Genomic DNA, 18449 nt, shown 5'->3' with positions numbered 1-18449 from the left:
TTACTTTAAAGCCTGCTGGGTATTTTTACTACAAAAAAATCCCCATATTACTATAAATAAATAAAAATGGCTGTTAAATGGATGTAATTAGGAATACAAGTAACATATTTCCCTCTGAAATGTGGCAAAGTAGAAGTGTAAAGTAGCAGAACATTTAGATAATTAAGTAAAATCAATGCTTAATTGGACAAAGAACTTGAGTTGGTGTTTGTTTCTTTCCATCTCTGAGGATATAACACCATGAGTATTACTTTCACAAAGGTCTTTTGGAAAGATGGAAATTAGAATGTAAAAAAAGTGTTGTATACATTGAAATGTTTCCTGTCCCTCTAGGCAACCCCTTGGAAAATCCTAAATAGTTTAGGACTTTACTACCCAGATCACTCATATACAATACCACTGCATTGTCCTTGCAGGAAGGGTTTGTGATACAGATCTTGTGTAAATAGGTTTTATTCCCCGGTGATATCCAATTGGTTAATGTCTTATAAGGTAAAAACATTGCTACAGCATTCGGTATGATACTAATGTATCGTACTGTAAGGGTGTAACCAGGGTGTAAAAAATACTGAGAGCAAAAGTCAAATAGAGGTGTAGTTGAATACATTATGCATTAGTTTGCTTTATTGGTTGATCATTATTGTTACCTTTAAGTTATACTTGTTGAAGTATGGCTCAACGATTTTAATACATATGCAACTCTGACCTAAATCAACAGTAGAAAAGGGGAAAATACTTGATGGGCACAGTAATCAGAATCAGAACCAGTAGTCTTTTATTCGTCCCACAGCATGGACATTTACAATGTTACAGCAAAGGAACAGTCACAAAAGGCAAACAGTAAAACAATTATTTGTGTTGAGTTAATAGTGCACCTGGGGGGATGGAATATCAGGTGTTATTTGTCCAGCAAGGTGGAAGTTGGCCAGGAGTCCCCCATGCTTTTTGTAATGCATTAATGAAAAAATATAGCTTGGTTTGATATGGTTCAGTGCAGAATGAAGATTTTCACTTTTACTTTTTAAACAAAAAGCAGCTTGGGATGCTAACTCTCTCACAGTGTTATTGTAGTAACACTTTGGGCCCCGGTTGTGCAAAGTCCAAAGTATCCACAGTAGTGCTGAGAGACGGGAGTCGGAGGCGGTGCATCGAAGGTACAACCACTACACCACTCAACTTCTGTTTGGTGCATAGACTGTATTTATAAAGGTTTGGTGCTACGACTGTAACAAAAAACATCTACATTTAGACAAGATGTACACCCACAAACACCAAGAGAGGGCGCCATTTAATTGTTTATGTGAAACTAGCCTTCAACCACGGACTGTAAAGTGCCTTGGACAAGCACTAAACCTATTAAACACAAATAAGCAGTGTGTAAAAAAAGTTGAGGGTGTACTGTTATCATAATGTTTTGTCATTTGGAAAGCATCATCCTTGTTTATGTAAGAACCGTAGAACGTGCTGTTTTGCTTTTAGTTTTATTTTGGAAGTTTAACCGGAAGTACCATGTTTGTTTATTGTCACTGATGGTTACAGGCGCTGTTACAGGTAGACCAGAAGTTAGCAGTTTTTGAGTTCATGCCCCACATTTTTTGTTTGTTGACAATTCTCGTGACGAGTGTCATTACTGTCTAGGTAAGTAAAACCCACATTTGTAGTCAACCTAGATAGCGTTACCACTCAAGGTTAATCATATCGGGTGAAGCATGGGGAGCTACTTTATGTTTTAATATTAGCTCATGCCGTTTGCCAAATTAATGAACAAGAGAGCCCAAACATCACATAAACAAACGTCAAGTCGTCTGCTAACTTTAAGCAATGCTAGCACCTAGCATTAGCAACAAGTATACGTTATTAGCGTCAAGTTATTAAACAGAAACGGTGAAATGAAGGACGAGTGAGCTAACGTTACTGAGTTAGGCAGCCTGACAGCTCTAAGTTAAGCTACAGGAAAGTGAAACCATGACGGTGACATTAAGTAACATGTTAAAGTAAATGCAGTTTTAACGTTTGTACCTCTAATAGTAGTTCGTTTGGTAACGTTTGGGTGCTGCATACATTTGACTATTTGTGTTTTTTGGCCAGCAGTTACAGCGCCACCATGGGGTTTCTACTGTCTAAATCCATGGATGCAAACTTTAAAAAGCAGCAAGAATTTATGCTCCACAATGCACGGCTGCAGGTGAGTAAAGTTACACCACCTCACATGCTATTAGAATGAATCGTTTATTTCATGCACCTGTAACAACGTGTCAGGGAGGTCATGGAAGTGAGTGTTGGACTACTTTGCACACAAATACCAACTGGATTAATTGACCAGAGCAATTCACTGCACACAAGGCCCTACAAGCCCTAGGTTCACTGTTTGGCAATTTCATGAATTGTCATATTCTGAAGTAATATGGAGAGTAAAGCACACATCTGACACAATGATGACCTGCATTTGCTTCCTGCTTTATCCCCTGATCCAGGGACCCTGTTTTTGAAAGAGTCCCAGTGTCAAATCAAGCTTAAAGATTAAAATGTAATTGTTTTATTTACTTATATTGCACATTTTCCTGATAATGTATTTTTTGTTGTCATTGCAACCCAGCAAACATGAATCCTGCAATAATAATTAATGTAATAACTATACAGCACAACATTAAAACCAACATAACGTGTGTTTAATGTAATTACTACACAGCAAACATGGTGCAATGTAATGTTTATGGGTAATTTTCTACCAGCCCACACAAACAAGAATTCTGGTATTTTTCCCAGAAAGCAGACACAGGCCATCACATTAGTCTATCTTATCTATCTGTCTTGTCTGCATGGCGCTCTGTCTTTCTCTTTGGATTCACACAGTCAAAGCCAATAGTATAAGCTTCAGTGTGAGTCTCAGCGTTTCCATTTAGAGACCACATGTTTTATTGCACTCACTGTTTCATTTAAACAAAGTATTGTTTTTTTCTTTCTCCTTTTTGGAGCCAATTTATTGTGATGTATTCATGCCTGTAAGCTGCTGAGCAGCAGGTGGGATGTGTGACTGTCATAACACCAATAACATTATCCTACGTAAACCAAAACGTTTTCTGCCCTGTAATTTCCCCTCTGCTCTTCCAGGTGTACATGTGGAGTAGAGGGTGAATATTAATAAGAATAATAATATTTGGTTATGGCAAAGGTTTAGCAATCAAGTATCAGAGCTCCCTCCTTTGGTAATGAAGGTTATTCACAAATAAATATTAGACATATGTTTAAGCATTGCTGTATACATTCTTTCATTGACTTTCTACAAATAATTTCATATTAATAATAGCCACTCAGTATTGCTTTGAATAACTTAATGAATAAGAACGCTCTACTTTTTCATAAAATTGGATTGATGCATTTAACTGTTCACATCTTGGCTGAACAAAAAGAACCAAACATTTTTGAACAGTCACTAATATCATGGTACTGTAATTGTGAAATGATATCTCTTATCTCCAAGTTTAATGAATAAGATTGCTCCTGGCTATTTCTGAATATCTGGGAAGCCACGCTGTTGCCTCCCCCTGCATTAAGATGTCAAAATGATTGTTTGACTGTGTTTTCAAGTCAAATCATTCAAAGCTAATTGTTCCTTTCCTTGTGGCCTCTCAGGTCAAAGTCATCGGGCTTTGTCTTTAAATCATGGTGTCCATCTTAAACATCACCGGTACTTGAGAATTTAGTGGCTAGGGGTGTTTTTTTATGACACATTTCCTGAGGATGAATGGCAGCTGTGAAATGACGTCAATGAGGTTTTATATTTAATATTTAGAGTGGCTTCTTGTGGGCTAATAATAAGGTTGTGTTTTTCATTCACGGTTCCTGCTTTTGAGTGGCTTTTATTGTGAAGTAGGTTAGTGGTGAGTTTTTGATTTTCATGTTTGGAAAAGTGTTTTTTACGACCACGATCACATTCTTAAGATAATGCAAACTCTAATAATGGACAGTAATATTGCTTGTTTAGCCCTTTTCCCAAAAAGAAATGATATAAAAGAATACGTACTTTACGGAAACATACACTGAGCATCAATTACTTTTCCTGAAGTACTACAATGTACAGTACAGGTTAATTAAAAAAATAAATACAGATACATCCTGATCAGGCATATGTAAGACTATAAATGAATGCTGTATTTTTAAATTAGGTTGGGAAGGCAGCTTAAAGCTTTAAAAGCCACTTCGGCCATCAATGAAGTGCTCTAGCGTATTCATCATTATATAATCAGTTCTTACAGGAGCACTAGTGGCTAAAACAGTCAATATTATCTGATCTTAGTTAAAGACTGCTCAATATTAGAGCAATAGACATGAATAAATGAAATAATAGCTATGTCCCCTCAGGTAAAACATGAATTACAATTATTTGTCCATTACAGGATTTTGTGACCTGCACATTTGAGTAAACATCATAAGAAATGTTCAAACAGCTTTAGCAAAGAGGTATAAACATATTGTTATAATACATTTTTTGTCAAATCAGGAACATATCCAAAACACCATAAGAATACATCTAAAAGAACATTCCTCATGTGTTGCTTCTTCTTCATCATCAAACTATCTTACCTGTTGAAGCACATAGTTGCTGAGAACTGTTTTTAGATAGCCCAATTCTAAACACTTGCAAATTATGCAACCTTTGTTTATTTAATTGGTCAGGAAAATTGGCAGGTACTTAGAGTACCTAGAAGCCAGCATCTCTGTTTTTATTGGCGTAAACTGTTTAAAGGATGGACTGAGTCACTGTGACGGCCCCTAGGCCTTAGCCTCAGGTCCCTGGTTAGCCACTCCCCCAAATCAGGAGAGATTGCTGACACCTGATTTGGGTTGACTGCTCAGCTACAAGTATGGGTGCCTGAGCAGTCAGTCTTTCTCTCCTCTTGGGTTGCTTGGTCTTTCTTTATATACTGATGCATGTGCACACACCAACACACTACACACACAACTGATTAACTGACTTCATAGTTAATTTAGTTTCTTTAAATAAATGCACTTCAATTGGATGAATCATGTGTGGTCTCCTTCCTTTGTCCGTCCTTGAGCTAGGGCGTGACAGTCACCATAATGTTACCAAGCAACCTGTTTTGCAAACCACCTTTCAAACATAGCAGATTATGCCCTTAACGATGTCAAACTCTAAGCCTTTAAATAATTGGCACCAGAGGCTGTTGCCGTGTTCTACTTCTTTCTGCATCAGCTCTCCACGCAGTATGCGTGAAGCCTTTAGAACATGTCAGTGGATTTCCCGCTTGCGTTTCAGTTCTGATCTCACCTTGTCACTTTCAGAATGAAATAAGTGATGCTCATTTATTTCTGCTACTTTTTCTTCACTGCTCTTTACAGTCACTGTCTTCTCTAGAATTGGTCATCCCTCGTGATGTTGCTGTTCCTTCCAAGCGAGAGACCAAGAGTCTATTTTTAAAGCACACACGTAGGTAAAGGTAACACTGTGCTTCTTTTTCCTATTGTTGTGAAATGTGAACATTGGTTTAGACATGTCCACGTTACAAAGTTCAAAGTCCTGGAAGTATTTTTGGAGAGCTTGTTGGAAATGGAACGTCATTACTTATCTGGTATCAACCGAAAAACAAAAAGCTGACAGTGGATATTTAATCATTTTCACTTATAATTTAAAACTGATAGTTTCTTTTTTTAAGAGGGCATTTAACACTTAGCATTTTGTTATTGGTACCAAAAATCAGCGATTGTATCTGAGCTACTGTTAGACATCTTCAAATGATAGCTAATTTCCAGTCATGCTGTCAGAAGGCATAGAGCCAGCGGTCTCTCAAACATCCAAGATCTGTGATTGTTACCAGATATTGAGTGATTTTGATGTAAGCCACATTTGTGTTTACATCTGTGGGGTTGAAAGTGCATGTGGATGTTTGTATGTTTGGATAAGTGTGTTCCTGTTTGTTACTGAGATTGCGGTGAAGTAGCAGATGTAGCAGACGCGTATTGGCAGTTTGAGGCTTTGATTCAAAGCGGTGGGTGGGGTGCAGCAGAGAGGGTGTTGAGTTTCCGGATGGGGAGAGCGCTTGCTGGCAGTGTTTATGCTTGGTGTTAATGATTGGCGCGTTCATCAAAGATGAGTTTAATGTCCTGGAGGATTTTTGAAACTCAATTCCATTTCAGCTGTGTCAACGCTAATGATGCTGTGGTTGTGGAGGGTGGAGATCAAATACTGTGTTCCTCCTTTACTGGCATTGGTTGGCATCAGGGCTGGGAGTAATATAATGTTTATTGGCAATTAACATTATTATTTCTTATCTGTTTATCAGAATACCTTTATTAGTCCCACAGAGGGGAAATGTGCGTTGTTACAGCAGAAAAAGAGCCACAGACAGCTTCATGCTACATGCATAAAAAAGTATAAAATAAAAAAAAAGGTTAAAATAAAAAGTTACACAATTTACAAAATACACATCCTGTAACAGTTCTTAGGATTTAGCAGCCAGGTATATATTGCACAGTTATTAATGGCACATATATAGATTTATTTCAAATGTATTCTAAACTTTTGACATACCACAAATAAATAAGGGACAAATATTATGTCCATTGTTTTTTGGTGTTGTTGGACGGGTCTGATATTTAATTAATCGTAATGCATTTGTTACGATAACATAATTAGAGTTCCAAAAAACATATTAAGAAGTCTCCTTTTGATGGTCTTATGATGGGTATTTTTCCTCATTACGTTTTTTTACAGTTAAAGGATGAATTAAACAAAAGTATAGGCAGATTCATTCATAATGAAAATAATTGATAGTGGAAGCCATACAAGCATTTATAAGCATTACATTTCAATGCATCACTTTTCATCAGTCCATTGGCAAGCTACAATCATCAGGTGTTGGCTTTTGTATCAATACCGAACACTGATTATACTTTACACCTACACTAAAATAATTTCTCTCTCTTATTCACTTTGGAATATTCCACTTTATTTTTGCTTTAAAAGTTTCAGCCGGGAACTAAAGTGACATTGACAAGAAGTAGGCAGTTTCAGGGAAGGTTAATACAACCAAACATCCCGTATCAATGAGCTACTTCCTGTTCTGCTTCCCTGATGAGAGGAGAGATGACGTTATGAGAGGGGACATTTCACCAGAAACCCTTCATTACATATATCCCACTCCTGAGAAATATAGTGGGGTCATTTTAATGAAATGTCCTTGAAAGGGTGTAATGGTAACGTCATTAATTGTTTGACTCGGAACCATCCCCTGCTGTGCTTGGTTTCTATTCTCCTTCTTAACGTTGAGTTTCCTAGTGTACATTTATTAAGCTCAGCATACTGTAAACTAGGAGAACAAGCATTGTGGATTTGAGAAGCCGTTCCTGTTATTAAAACAGCCCAGAGTCTCTCTTGAGGATGACACACTGACTCAACCGTTAAAAAAGTTTCTAGCCTCTCCCTTCCATTGTTGCCAGGTTGGTTCCAGTAATAGACATTATCTTTCAAAGTTTCAGGATGTAGCAAAATGTACATAGGAAATTCTCAGATGTACAAGGAAGTGTATTCACGTCTTCCCAGTCTGTTATTTTTCTTTTCATGTTTAATTATATATTTGACATCGACAAATGATACAGTTTGTCCAACCAATAATCAAACATTTAAATTATTAAAAAAAGCCATTCAATTTATTCTCATAAGAGAACAATAATGGGTTAACCAGCTGTGGATTTCCGTGCTTTAATCAGTCTTTGATTGATTGTAACTTTAATTAAATCTGACAAGGCACCAAAAATAATTTCAGCTACCTTTGTGACAACCATTGTTAAATCAACTAATGTGTCTGATAGGGAGTTAGCTGCACTGTTGGAAATGTCTGGGCAGCCATTTTGTACGACTAAAAATGGCAGAGAAGAGCTGCAGGCGAGCAGACAAGTTATTCATTAAAATACATTATGTGCCAATATGACTATATCTAGATATACTATTATCCCATTTCGTGTTTTTCCGAGTGGTTCCAAGCCTTATTTATGTTCAAAAATATGAATTAAACTCTCCAATATCAATCTAAAAGCATACTATTCCAAATAAAGTGGTGATTGGGATTTGTGATTCATTAGCCTAAGTGCCTTTTACTGTACTTTCACCTACCAGTGCCGTCTCCACCCGGGGGCTTTAATCCTGCTGTTTCCCAAGATGCATAACTTTCCTTCTCCTTCTACTGATATGTAATAAGCTAATCTCCACACGTTACACGTTCACACCAGGAATCACATTCTGTCAAGAACAGGCTTGCAAAGTGAACATTGCTCAACTTTTGCAGCGAGCCACGGCAGCAACGCTCCGCGTCGCTTCCCACGATGCAGTTCGGCTAAAAGTGACGTCACCCCATTCAAAGTGAATGGGCAGAAGCGTTGGAAGCTTCAACGCACGCCCCTGTGTAGACGGGCCGTAAAGTGTTAAGGCAGTATTGCCTATGTGCGGGCCAGCAGAAACTTTAATTCACTTAAAATGTAATTCCATTTGATGTTCAGCCATTAATGCAAATATACAGAATGATGGTGACTATGGGCAGGAAGTCAGAAATCAAAACGTTGCTTGTCCGACATGTTGTAATTTACGTCATCTCCTCGCGTCACCGACTGGTCAATTTGTATTCTTTTACCCTTTTACCCTTTACCCTTTACCCATCAGTGAGTTAATGTCACATTCCCTACAGTAAGTGGAAACGGAAGCTCATCTTTGACACTTCACTCATTTCAGGATAAATGCTTTTTTAATTAGCATGTCACTCAGGCAGCTCAATAGCATACGTGTGTGTGCATGAAGATGTGAGTGAACGTCAGACAGGAAACGGCAGACAAAAGATTCCTCTGACTGAGGCTCATCAGCATGGACACTCTGTTTCCCTTTGGCCCTGTCTCCGTCCCTCTGACTGTCTTGCTGCTTTATTATCCATGGTTATATACACACATATTTATTTCCATATGAACACGTACCTTAAACATCGTTAAATCCCGCTCTTGGCGGTTGGTTATTTTACTTTTGAAAATAAAGTTGTCAGTGCTTTCTGGTGGACAAAATATATAATGAAGATACTGTTTCTACATTTCCCCAATCATATCTTGGGCAATTGTGATCTTTAAATATTTAGTTTTTTGTGAGCCAAAATACAAATATACAGATATATCTGGGATAAAGCTCGTTACACTGAGAGGCACTAGTGTCCTTGTTTGGTTTCAAAGTTCTCTACTGTGTGTGTGTGTGTGTGTGTGTGTGTGTGTGTGTGTGTGTGTGTGTGTGTGTGTGTGTGTGTGTGTGTGTGTGTGTGTGTGTGTGTGTGTGTGTGTGTGTGTGTGTGTGTGTGTGTGTGGTGTGTGTGTGTGTGTGTGTGTGTGTGTGTGTGTGTGTGTGTGTGTGTGTGTGTGTGTGTGTGTGTGTGTGTGTGTGTGTGTGTGTGTGTGTGTGTGTGTGTGTGTGTGTGTGTGTGTGTGTGTGTGTGTGTGTGTGTGTGTGTGTGTGTGTGTGTGTGTGTGTGTGTGTGTGTGTGTATAGATGGAGCGTCAGATGGTGATGCAGAACCAGATGAGAGAGAGACAGATGGCGATGCAGGTTGCCTGGTCCAGAGAGTTTCTCAAATACTATGGGACTTTCTTTGCGTTGGCTACAGTTGGACTAACTGGAGGGTGAGTTTTGTGTAAAACAACTCATAGGTTCAACTCCCAGGTGTTTTGTTCAGGATAAAAGATGATTGTTGTTTCTATCACAAGCATACAGACATCCTGTAATAATGCTTAGTGTGGAGACCTATACCTGGTTGTATATTAAAGCAGTACATTTTCACAGCTTCAATATTAAATTAATCTCTTGACATTGTTCTCAATCTATTGTTCTATATTCCTAGGATTTAGTTGATGCAACAACTCCTGTATTACTGTGTTCATGCTAATGCCGTTGGCAGATGAAAATGTATGTAATTGAATATAATTGTTATGCAATCATAGAAGGTGAAGGCTTTTATTTATCCTACTTCACCTAATAACAGGCGATGATACTAAGAAGTTCTTCTTTTTGTCTCTACGCTTTGCTTCAGTGCCATTAAAAGAAGGAAGCCATTCCTATTGGCTCCCATCGTTCCTCTGGGCTTCATAATGGCCTACCAGGTGGACAGTGCCTATGGGACGCTTATTTATCGAGTGAGAGGTAGGACTACGCCTTTGTCTTCTTAAAATCCATTACATTTCATCCACATTTAACAACAATCAAGAGACCTCTTGCACTGATATACACAATGTACAACATTTTATTATAAATGTCTTTATTACTAAAGTTAAAGGTGGGGTAGGTACGTTTCAGAAACCGGCTCGAGTGCACTACAATTTGAAAGTACACAGCCGAAAAGAATCCGCCCCTTCCTTCAGACTTCCTTACAGAGCACCTCCTCCAACACACATGAACGCGCACATGACGTCAGCAGAATGGTGAAAGTGGCCGCCTGTTGCTGGCGAGTCATTGAAGTACTGCTGCAATGCACGCCCAATGAGGGCACGAGATACATTTGTGCGTGTACGAGATGGAAGGCTGACAGACAGGGCGGCAATCCAATCCGTTTAGCCGGGCCGGCTGTACTTTTTACAGTACCACGGCTTCCACAGATGACATTTTTTTATGTATTTATTGTCAAAGCACTTAAGATATTCATTGCTATCGGGATGTTAAGAGCATTCCATGGAATATAACACAAAGTGTATCTCGAGCCGGTTTCTGAAACTTACCTACCCCACCTTAAAACCTATTTAGTCGATCCACAATATATACAGAAATATCCAGCTATAACAGAAATATGATCATATCATTATTTCCAATCCTCCATTTTCCCCTGCAGATAATTAGCTTCCAAATATAATGTATGAATTTATAAAAAAAGACCGTAACACAACTCTTGAACATGTAGGACACAAATAGTTGTTTTAACACCCATTTGCAACAATACCACACAGTGTTTTCTGTATCCGTTGTACCCTCTTCAGGGGAGGCTGAGAGTATCATGACGTCTGACCACGACCGCCTGGACTTGCCTCATGGGACTCCAACCTTCGAAAGCATAGAGAAAGCTCGCCGTGCGAGAAGCAGCCTCGCCTCCTTCCTGGAGAAATGAGGTGTTGTTTATCTTTAAAACACATCATCCCCGTCCAGTCGATGCATTCACCATTCTGCTTTATGCTGCTTTGACATTATTGAGTCTATGGTTTGCACTAATTCTATATCATGGACCTTGATTCAAATTAGTTTAAATAATAAATAGTGTTGCTGTTGCTATTGTTATAAAAGATGCATGAGTTACCACATACTGAAGCCAAACTAAATACTTTGGGTTGTGTTACACTGTCAGTATGCGGCATATCATGGAATACATCTGTCAAATTAATGTTTGCATCAATTAAAGCACTGTAACATCAATAATGTTTCCATATTCAAAGTCAGGCTGTAACTTTGGAAAGCTATTGCCAATTGAACCCTCAGAAGACGGATACAAATGTTTAGAATTATTGTTAAAGATGAAATACTTAATTTTAGTTTTCACACGATTCCAGAAGATATTTAAACCAGCGCAGCTCTCTCATTTTCAAATTGCATTATGGAAAAGCCAGTTAGCATGCTGGTCTGGTTTGCCTACATTTAGTCCTTTTTCCTAAAGAGTAGCTTAGCCTCAGTTTGTTGTACGTAATTTGCATCTGGCAAACATCTTAATATGTTGTGTTTAAGCTTAGTTTATTGTATCGTACATTAAAGGTGCATTAAGTGATGTTTGACCACTAGAGGGCAGAAAATACTTTGTGATATTAAGCTATAGAAATACAATTTGGTTGATTAATTAATTTGCCAGGACTGGATAATCAAAGCAGCTACAAAGAATAATCAACACTACCGACATGCGTCCTGATGAAGATTATTGTTACTTCACACTCTATCACTAAATGGTTTGTTTGTGGTTTCTGAAAAGTTGATTTGCCGATTTGGAATTTGATTGCGAAGAAGCTTTACATCAAAGCTTTAGTTGGCATTGTTGCACCTGTAACTTTTATTTGTATGATCACAACTGTATTCAGTGGATGTAAAATATAACACGGTGCTGATATTTATGAATTGTGCATTTGCCATAATTTTAACTCATGTATGACATCATGGAAACTATTTTTGGTAATCAAATAAAAAGAAATATTGCCAAGTCTTTCTTTTCTACAATCATATTTTGTGACATGATGCCAGTTTAAGGCAAGGCTCCAAAGCCAACTATGTATATAACCACCTTTAAAGGTCCCCTATTATACCTTTTTTCATCAATATATTACAGGTCTCAGATATATACAAACATGTCTCTGAAGATCATGCATTGTAGCATCCCATAATCCCCTCTGTTTCAGCCCTGTTTACAAAGTGCTGATTCTGTGTCTGTTACTTTAGATGAAAATAAGGAGCCCCTCCCCACGCCCCTCTGAGAGAGATTTGGTTAAAAAGAACACAATGGTGCTCTAGGAGGAGATTCAGGTGATACGGTGGGGGGGGGTGCAGTGGTGGCGCTAGACTTTTTCGCTGCCTGTCATTTTGACGGACATGATCGTAACATTTCCGTCCAAAAATCCGTCGGTCTGTTACACAACTCTGACGGGGGGGACTGGGGGCTTGTGAACTGTCAACGGAGGGAGGGGGGGGAGCGGGCGCACGCTCGTGAATTTAGCGCCGTGTTATGCATGCCCACTGCACCTCGCGGGAGCAGGCACAGCGTAAAGCAAAAACTCTCAGACATTTCAATTATTCGTAAGGCAAAATACGGTTTGGAAACAATATCATTTCCTTTTTGGTGGGCATGCATAACATACAAATGAAACTTTGGCGCTGTTCTGAGTTTGTTCTAATCTGTCAAAAATGATGGACTGCTTTCATATTTTTCCGTCATTGTTAAAAAAAATCCGTCATAGACGCAAAATCGTTATGACATCATAAAGTGGCCAAAATCTGATCAGCTCATTTTCAGACAGGTTTTTATAGAAATGGATCTGGACAAAAAGAGAGAAAATCTTTTTTCCTTAAACTTTCAGAATCTCTTTCCACAGAGGGGACACATGTGTATAAAAGACATGAACAAGTGGATTTTGCATAATGGTGACCTTTAACATTTTGGACATAGTGATAAAGAAGCCTGAATCACAAACGCAACTACATCCTTCTCAGTAAGGTTTACAAGACATCATACATGCCTTCGTATTGTTTGTGTCAAAATCGTAACTGCAACTTGCGTATGAGTAATGAGCACACTCACACTACAAAAGAATATCGCTCTAATGTTATTACAATAAAGAAATAACTCCAAAGTACGTCATTGTCATCAATCTATATGACGTGAGCGTGAGGGAGGGAGGGAGGGAGGGAGAGGGGTTGGGGTTGAACGCAGAGGTTGATGAGTGAACCAGTGAGTAGGTTTCCAGAGAGAACAAAAAGAGGGAAACCAAAGCTCTGCAACACAAGACAGCCAACAGAAGCATCCTTCACAAGTTGAGCATTCGGCTGCTACACAACAGGATTTGAAACCCTGATCAGATCTGAGGTGGAGCTCTGCTTGACCTTCCTGTGCAGCCGGCTCTGTTAGTGACAAGTGAAAATGCTCTGGAGATTGACTCTTGCCCTGGCTGTGGTGTGCGTCAGTGGCATCTGCAGCTGTGTGAAGGCGGACACGATGAGCAGACTGCTGCTGCCGAGGGACTACGGGGTGAAGCTGTGCGGGAGAGAGTTCATCAGAGCGGTCATCTTCACCTGCGGCGGCTCGCGCTGGAGACGCTCCACAGACGGGGACATAGGTGAGCAACATGCTGCTGATTCATCAGTGCTCACTAATTGGACAAGTGTTTATCTTAAAAAATGAGTTTTAAAAATGTGAATACAGACCTTAAAGACTCTTCTGAAATATTCTTCAAACCTTTAATGTTGAGACGTGTCTTTAAATATACAGTAGTCTGGTGTATAGTTATAATGTAAGACACTGATTCCTCATTAAGGCTTAAGAAAGAGAATACAGGCAAGGAACTATAATTATTTTGTTCCTACTTTATTTGTAGCGCTCACATGTTTGTAATTGTAAGTTATATATATCAACAGGTTAGTCTGCAACAGGTTTAAAGAGGCAGCATTTCTCCACACATTTCAGTTAAACAGACGATATAAAGATATTAATTTCATACCATGGTCAGCTCATGTTTATTTAAGCGAGTATAACCATCATTCCTGTCTCCTTAGTTCTACAAAATGTCAATTTTCTTATCATTCTAATCTGTGAATTAGTTTTGAACTATGACCAAAGATGCATATGAGAAGTGATGTGCCTCCATCTTTATATGTATCTCCTGCTAATACTGATCAACCCTCTTTGATTCTCCAGCTCCCTTCCAGTGGAGTTCCCTCAGTGATGTGACAGTGGGCGACTGGCAGCCTGGCACAGAGCTTTCAGCAGATAACCCTTCTCCGCTCCTCATCAGCTCCTCTTCCTCCCTGGCGGACCTCCTGGCTCTGTACGCGGCCCGCGGAGAAAGGCAGCAGCTGCCTCTGAGCGACTTCGCCCCTCAGTCGCAGCCTTTCACTGTTTTAGGTGAGCAAGACGGGAACCCAGCCGCAGGGGACTGGCCCGTAGCGAGCAAGAAGAAGAGGAACTTTTCTCTGGGTGTGGCCGGGAAGTGCTGCAGTCAGGGCTGCACCAAGAACGATATCGGACGCTTGTGCTGATTCAGGGAGCAGAGCGGCTGTGACATGAAGGTGGTGTAATGGACAGTGTTGACGTAGGATGTTAAATATGGAGGAGAGAAAGTTCACATCTGCTTTTCATAGGTTTAAGTGAGCCTAATATTTAAAAAATGATATATTTTCTTTACTTTCCTTGTTTGATATTTTGTTAATAATCATGTATATTATTAATATCATGTTCTGTAAGTAACCCTTTCAGCATCACTGAAAATAAATTCAAACTGTGTTAATATTAAATCTTCAGCCTTAAAGTGTCCTTTGTTTCTTTGCTGGACCAGGAGAAGCACCCATTGTTTAGCCTGCGGACCACATGACTAACCTGCATTTATTCTAGCACCGGGCAATATCACACATGTCATTTAGGCTGCGGTGAACTTATTGCTGACATCTGTTCACAACATTACGCCTGCCTGATTGTTTTCTGTTAGCACCCGCAGGACGCTACTGCAGAAAAGTAGATTTCCCTTTATCCTTTGTGACAAAGATGAAACAAACATACACACATTTAACCCAGTGCCCAAAACCGCACACTTCATCATTCTCTGTAGAACTGTGAAACTCATGTACAACTTAATTAAAAAAAATTGATAAGCCACATTTTTGATCAAAGAAAAACAATGTTCATGTCCGTAGTACTGCAATATGTTTTCTTTAATACAATTATGTAAACACCTGGAATATAATACATATCAATTTTTATAATATTTACATTTATCTATACATGTAATACATTTTGCTGCATGTTTTCCGTTGGATGACAGAACAAGGCTTAATGACACTGCACAAAGCTCAAAAGGTAAAAACACCAGTTAAATCTGGTTTAACATTCTTTGTTTTCCTGACAATCTTGTGATAAATAATATTTGGTTCACACACCAATGTACAAACATCCCAATAAGGGCTTTATGAGGAAAAAGATCTGAGGTGGGAAAATAAAGTAATTTTTCCGTCTTGACAAGATTTAGAAACTCTGAAGACACAGACTTGTCGTAAACAATGTGTGATTGTGGTAGTGCCCGAGGTTAGAGCGCTGGTATGTTTGTAAGTGAGAAAACGTTGCTCTTTACAATGACTTATTCTCAGGGATGTGAGAGGGCGTCCGTCCTTTGACATTGTGTGTGTGCGTTTGTAAGATCTGCCATAAAAAACAACTTCGTTTTTTTCCAAATAAGACCGATGCTGTTCCACAAATTGATATATACTGTAAAAAAACCTTTTAAAACATTCCATTTTTAAAGACACATTTTTGGCAGACATTGTAAAGCACCTCAGGACACATAACTTATGCACATGCTCCTTAGCCACAATGATGACAAAATGTTCTGTATCAACAGACAGACAACATATCCTAGTAACACTGCAAACATTATACTGTAATTATAAAAAAAGACATAAACCTATAACATCACCCTCATCATTTCCGGTTTCAAAAACAAACCATTGGACTAACGTTGTATACATTAGTCCATGATCTGACATTTCTCGCTGCCCAGATCTCTTAAGGACATCTCTGTAATGCTTTTTGTTTGCATATTGCATGAAGGGATGTAAATACAAGTGGATGGTGATTAAGTTCAAATCTCAGGGAAGTAAAGCAGTATGCACAAGTGTGTTGTTCCCATTTCCCTTCTGTGAACCATGTATCATCTTCCCTTGGAATGTCACAACACCAATTTCGTTATCTTGCAAAAGCAAAATCTTTGATCAGCGGGCCAGACGCTCAATCAGCCTGAAGTTACCTCAATGTGCAACACATATCTGTAACCGCAGGAATGTGATTTGTAACCACCTGTGGAGATGTTCAGAACTGGTCCCTTGTGTGCATTCACAAACTAAATGCTACTTGTTGGTTATTTATATATTTTTGGTACTAATACTGATTTCAAGGCTTAAACATCACAACACAACTTACTTAGACTAGAGAATAACAAAAAGAAGATAATGTATGCAATTGTGAATTTAAAGCATCTCATATGTCTTATATTTGGTGTTTAAGTCAGATCTCATGTAATAATCAACCAGGTTATTTGAACATGTCAAGGTAAACTGCTAAGAAAGTAGATGCTACCACTCATCATCCCTATTTGAGCGACATGCAGAGCCACAAAAGAACACGAGTGTACGTCCGCCTGCATCACAGCAGTGAGGTCACAGACACCTTGACTCCCCAGAGTGGACACCTAAAGGTCAAAGGTTAAGCTGCAATGCGTCTCATCCGTCCTTGTTCTCTCGTACAGTCTCCACACTGTGGATTAATGTCTTGAATGAAGGGCGCAGTCCCGGCTCGCTGCTCCAGCACTCTGTCATCATCTTGTACATCTGAAGGAAGAGCGTGGACATTAACACAGGAACAAACAATACATACAACTGTGTATTTGTCTGCGATGGCTGAGCGTTGTTTGCTCAACTTCATGAACAAGATATCGTACCAACAGTTTTTATTCAAACCAAAACAGAGTACTTTGTAATTGTATAGCTTGTATAGAGTTACTGACCTCCTTTGGACAATTATCAGGAGCAGGCAGCCTGTATCCCTGTTTCAGAAGATCTATCAGATGGTAGACGATCATCTGGCCCTGCTTTTCATTTCCCATTTTGTCCATGAACACCTAGAACAGAAAACAAGTGTTGTTATTGTTTGGTCTTAATTAAAACAGCTTGGTAAAATGTCCCAAATGAAAACGACACAATAAAAACGATAAGTGTTTATTGTTTTATTGAGTGCTTAATCAACTGATTTCTCGACAGTCTTAAAATAGCCCAATTAAGTTGAAGGGGTAGAGTAGGAACATTGTGAGAGAAAATAAGTTTGTCAAACTTAAAACCAAATGTGAAAGAAAGAAGAATATGTAGAGTACCGCCGGTGGGCTGCATTTCTTGTCACTGTAGGTGAAGAGTTCGTAGAGGACAACGCCGAAACTCCAGACGTCTGATCCCACAGAGAACTTGCTCTCCGTCAGCGACTCTGGAGCATACCTGGAAAAAAACATTTGACATACATTCAACATCATTTACTGATGCCTGAACACATTGTTAAACACTCAACACTGTTCATATTTAACAAGCAGAGAGATAAAGGCATACAAGAACAAAGGCTACATGAAAATGGTATTTATCTCCAGATGTCCTATGTTTTACACTCATGTGTAAAGATCAGTCATCAAGACTAACAATACGTACAATAGAAAAATCATTCTCCTTGAGCCTTTATCGTCATCGATGTCAACCTAGACTATTATAAATATATTTCTAAGTCTTCCTCACCAGAAGATGGGGCTCTCCCCTGGCTCTCTGACGGTGTAGTACTCCTTGTCGTGCGGCAGCACCTTGGTCAGGCCGAAGTCTCCGATCTTCACCCTCATCTCGCTCTCCACCAGGACGTTCCTCGTGGCCAGGTCTCGGTGGATGTAGCGCTGAGTGGCAAGGTAGTCCATGCCCTGTAGTGTGGATACAATCGCACAGAGAAAGAGAACTGGCGTTACTTATGAACTTTAAGGAAAACATCTAAATATAATATTGTACAGATTGTGCCTCTTAGAAAGGAACAAACTAAAGAATAAAACATCGGGAACAAAACACATGCATACATATTATACAATATCTATATCTCACCATCTGAGACAAAATGGTTGCATGAATAGAAGATACAATTAATATTTTAAGGTCTTTTTTGTAG

General features: G+C 39.1%; 3 protein-coding genes across 5 annotated transcripts in view; 2 read left to right on the top strand and 1 right to left on the bottom strand.

The window, feature by feature from the left end:
* Positions 1 to 1517: 1517 nt before the first annotated feature.
* On the top strand, positions 1518 to 12212 carry plgrkt (plasminogen receptor, C-terminal lysine transmembrane protein). 2 transcript variants are annotated; one of them, XM_034096163.1, is made up of 5 exons: positions 1518 to 1638; positions 2092 to 2185; positions 9536 to 9666; positions 10074 to 10183; positions 11011 to 12212. In XM_034096163.1, exons 2-5 carry the CDS (start codon positions 2105 to 2107, stop codon positions 11136 to 11138), a joined length of 450 nt encoding a protein of 149 aa, XP_033952054.1. In that variant the 5' UTR covers positions 1518 to 1638; positions 2092 to 2104; the 3' UTR covers positions 11139 to 12212. The 2 variants fall into 2 exon arrangements, with proteins under 2 accessions (XP_033952054.1, XP_033952055.1); XM_034096164.1 differs by having other exon boundaries at positions 2089 to 2185.
* Positions 12213 to 13576: 1364 nt separating this feature from the next.
* On the top strand, positions 13577 to 14836 carry rln1 (relaxin 1). Its single transcript, XM_034096559.1, has 2 exons — positions 13577 to 13836; positions 14415 to 14836. The coding sequence occupies exons 1-2, from the start codon at positions 13641 to 13643 to the stop codon at positions 14753 to 14755; spliced, it is 537 nt and encodes a 178-aa protein (XP_033952450.1). The 5' UTR covers positions 13577 to 13640; the 3' UTR covers positions 14756 to 14836.
* Positions 14837 to 15406: 570 nt separating this feature from the next.
* The window catches only part of LOC117455858 (tyrosine-protein kinase JAK2-like), a 29711-nt gene continuing 26668 nt past the window's right edge, over positions 15407 to 18449 (bottom strand). For both annotated transcript variants that reach the window (XM_071204983.1, XM_034095470.2), the window contains exons 22-25: positions 18038 to 18210; positions 17632 to 17749; positions 17269 to 17382; positions 15407 to 17092 (exon numbers count right to left, since the gene is read on the bottom strand). In XM_071204983.1, the coding sequence (XP_071061084.1) occupies positions 16985 to 17092; positions 17269 to 17382; positions 17632 to 17749; positions 18038 to 18210 (513 nt within the window). In that variant the 3' untranslated portion in view covers positions 15407 to 16984. The remainder of the gene's footprint in view (positions 17093 to 17268; positions 17383 to 17631; positions 17750 to 18037; positions 18211 to 18449) is intronic.

This window comes from Pseudochaenichthys georgianus, chromosome 12 (genome assembly GCF_902827115.2).
Source record: "Pseudochaenichthys georgianus chromosome 12, fPseGeo1.2, whole genome shotgun sequence".
NCBI classification, from domain to species: domain Eukaryota; kingdom Metazoa; phylum Chordata; class Actinopteri; order Perciformes; family Channichthyidae; genus Pseudochaenichthys; species Pseudochaenichthys georgianus.
This window is presented reverse-complemented; position numbering and strand designations above follow the sequence as displayed.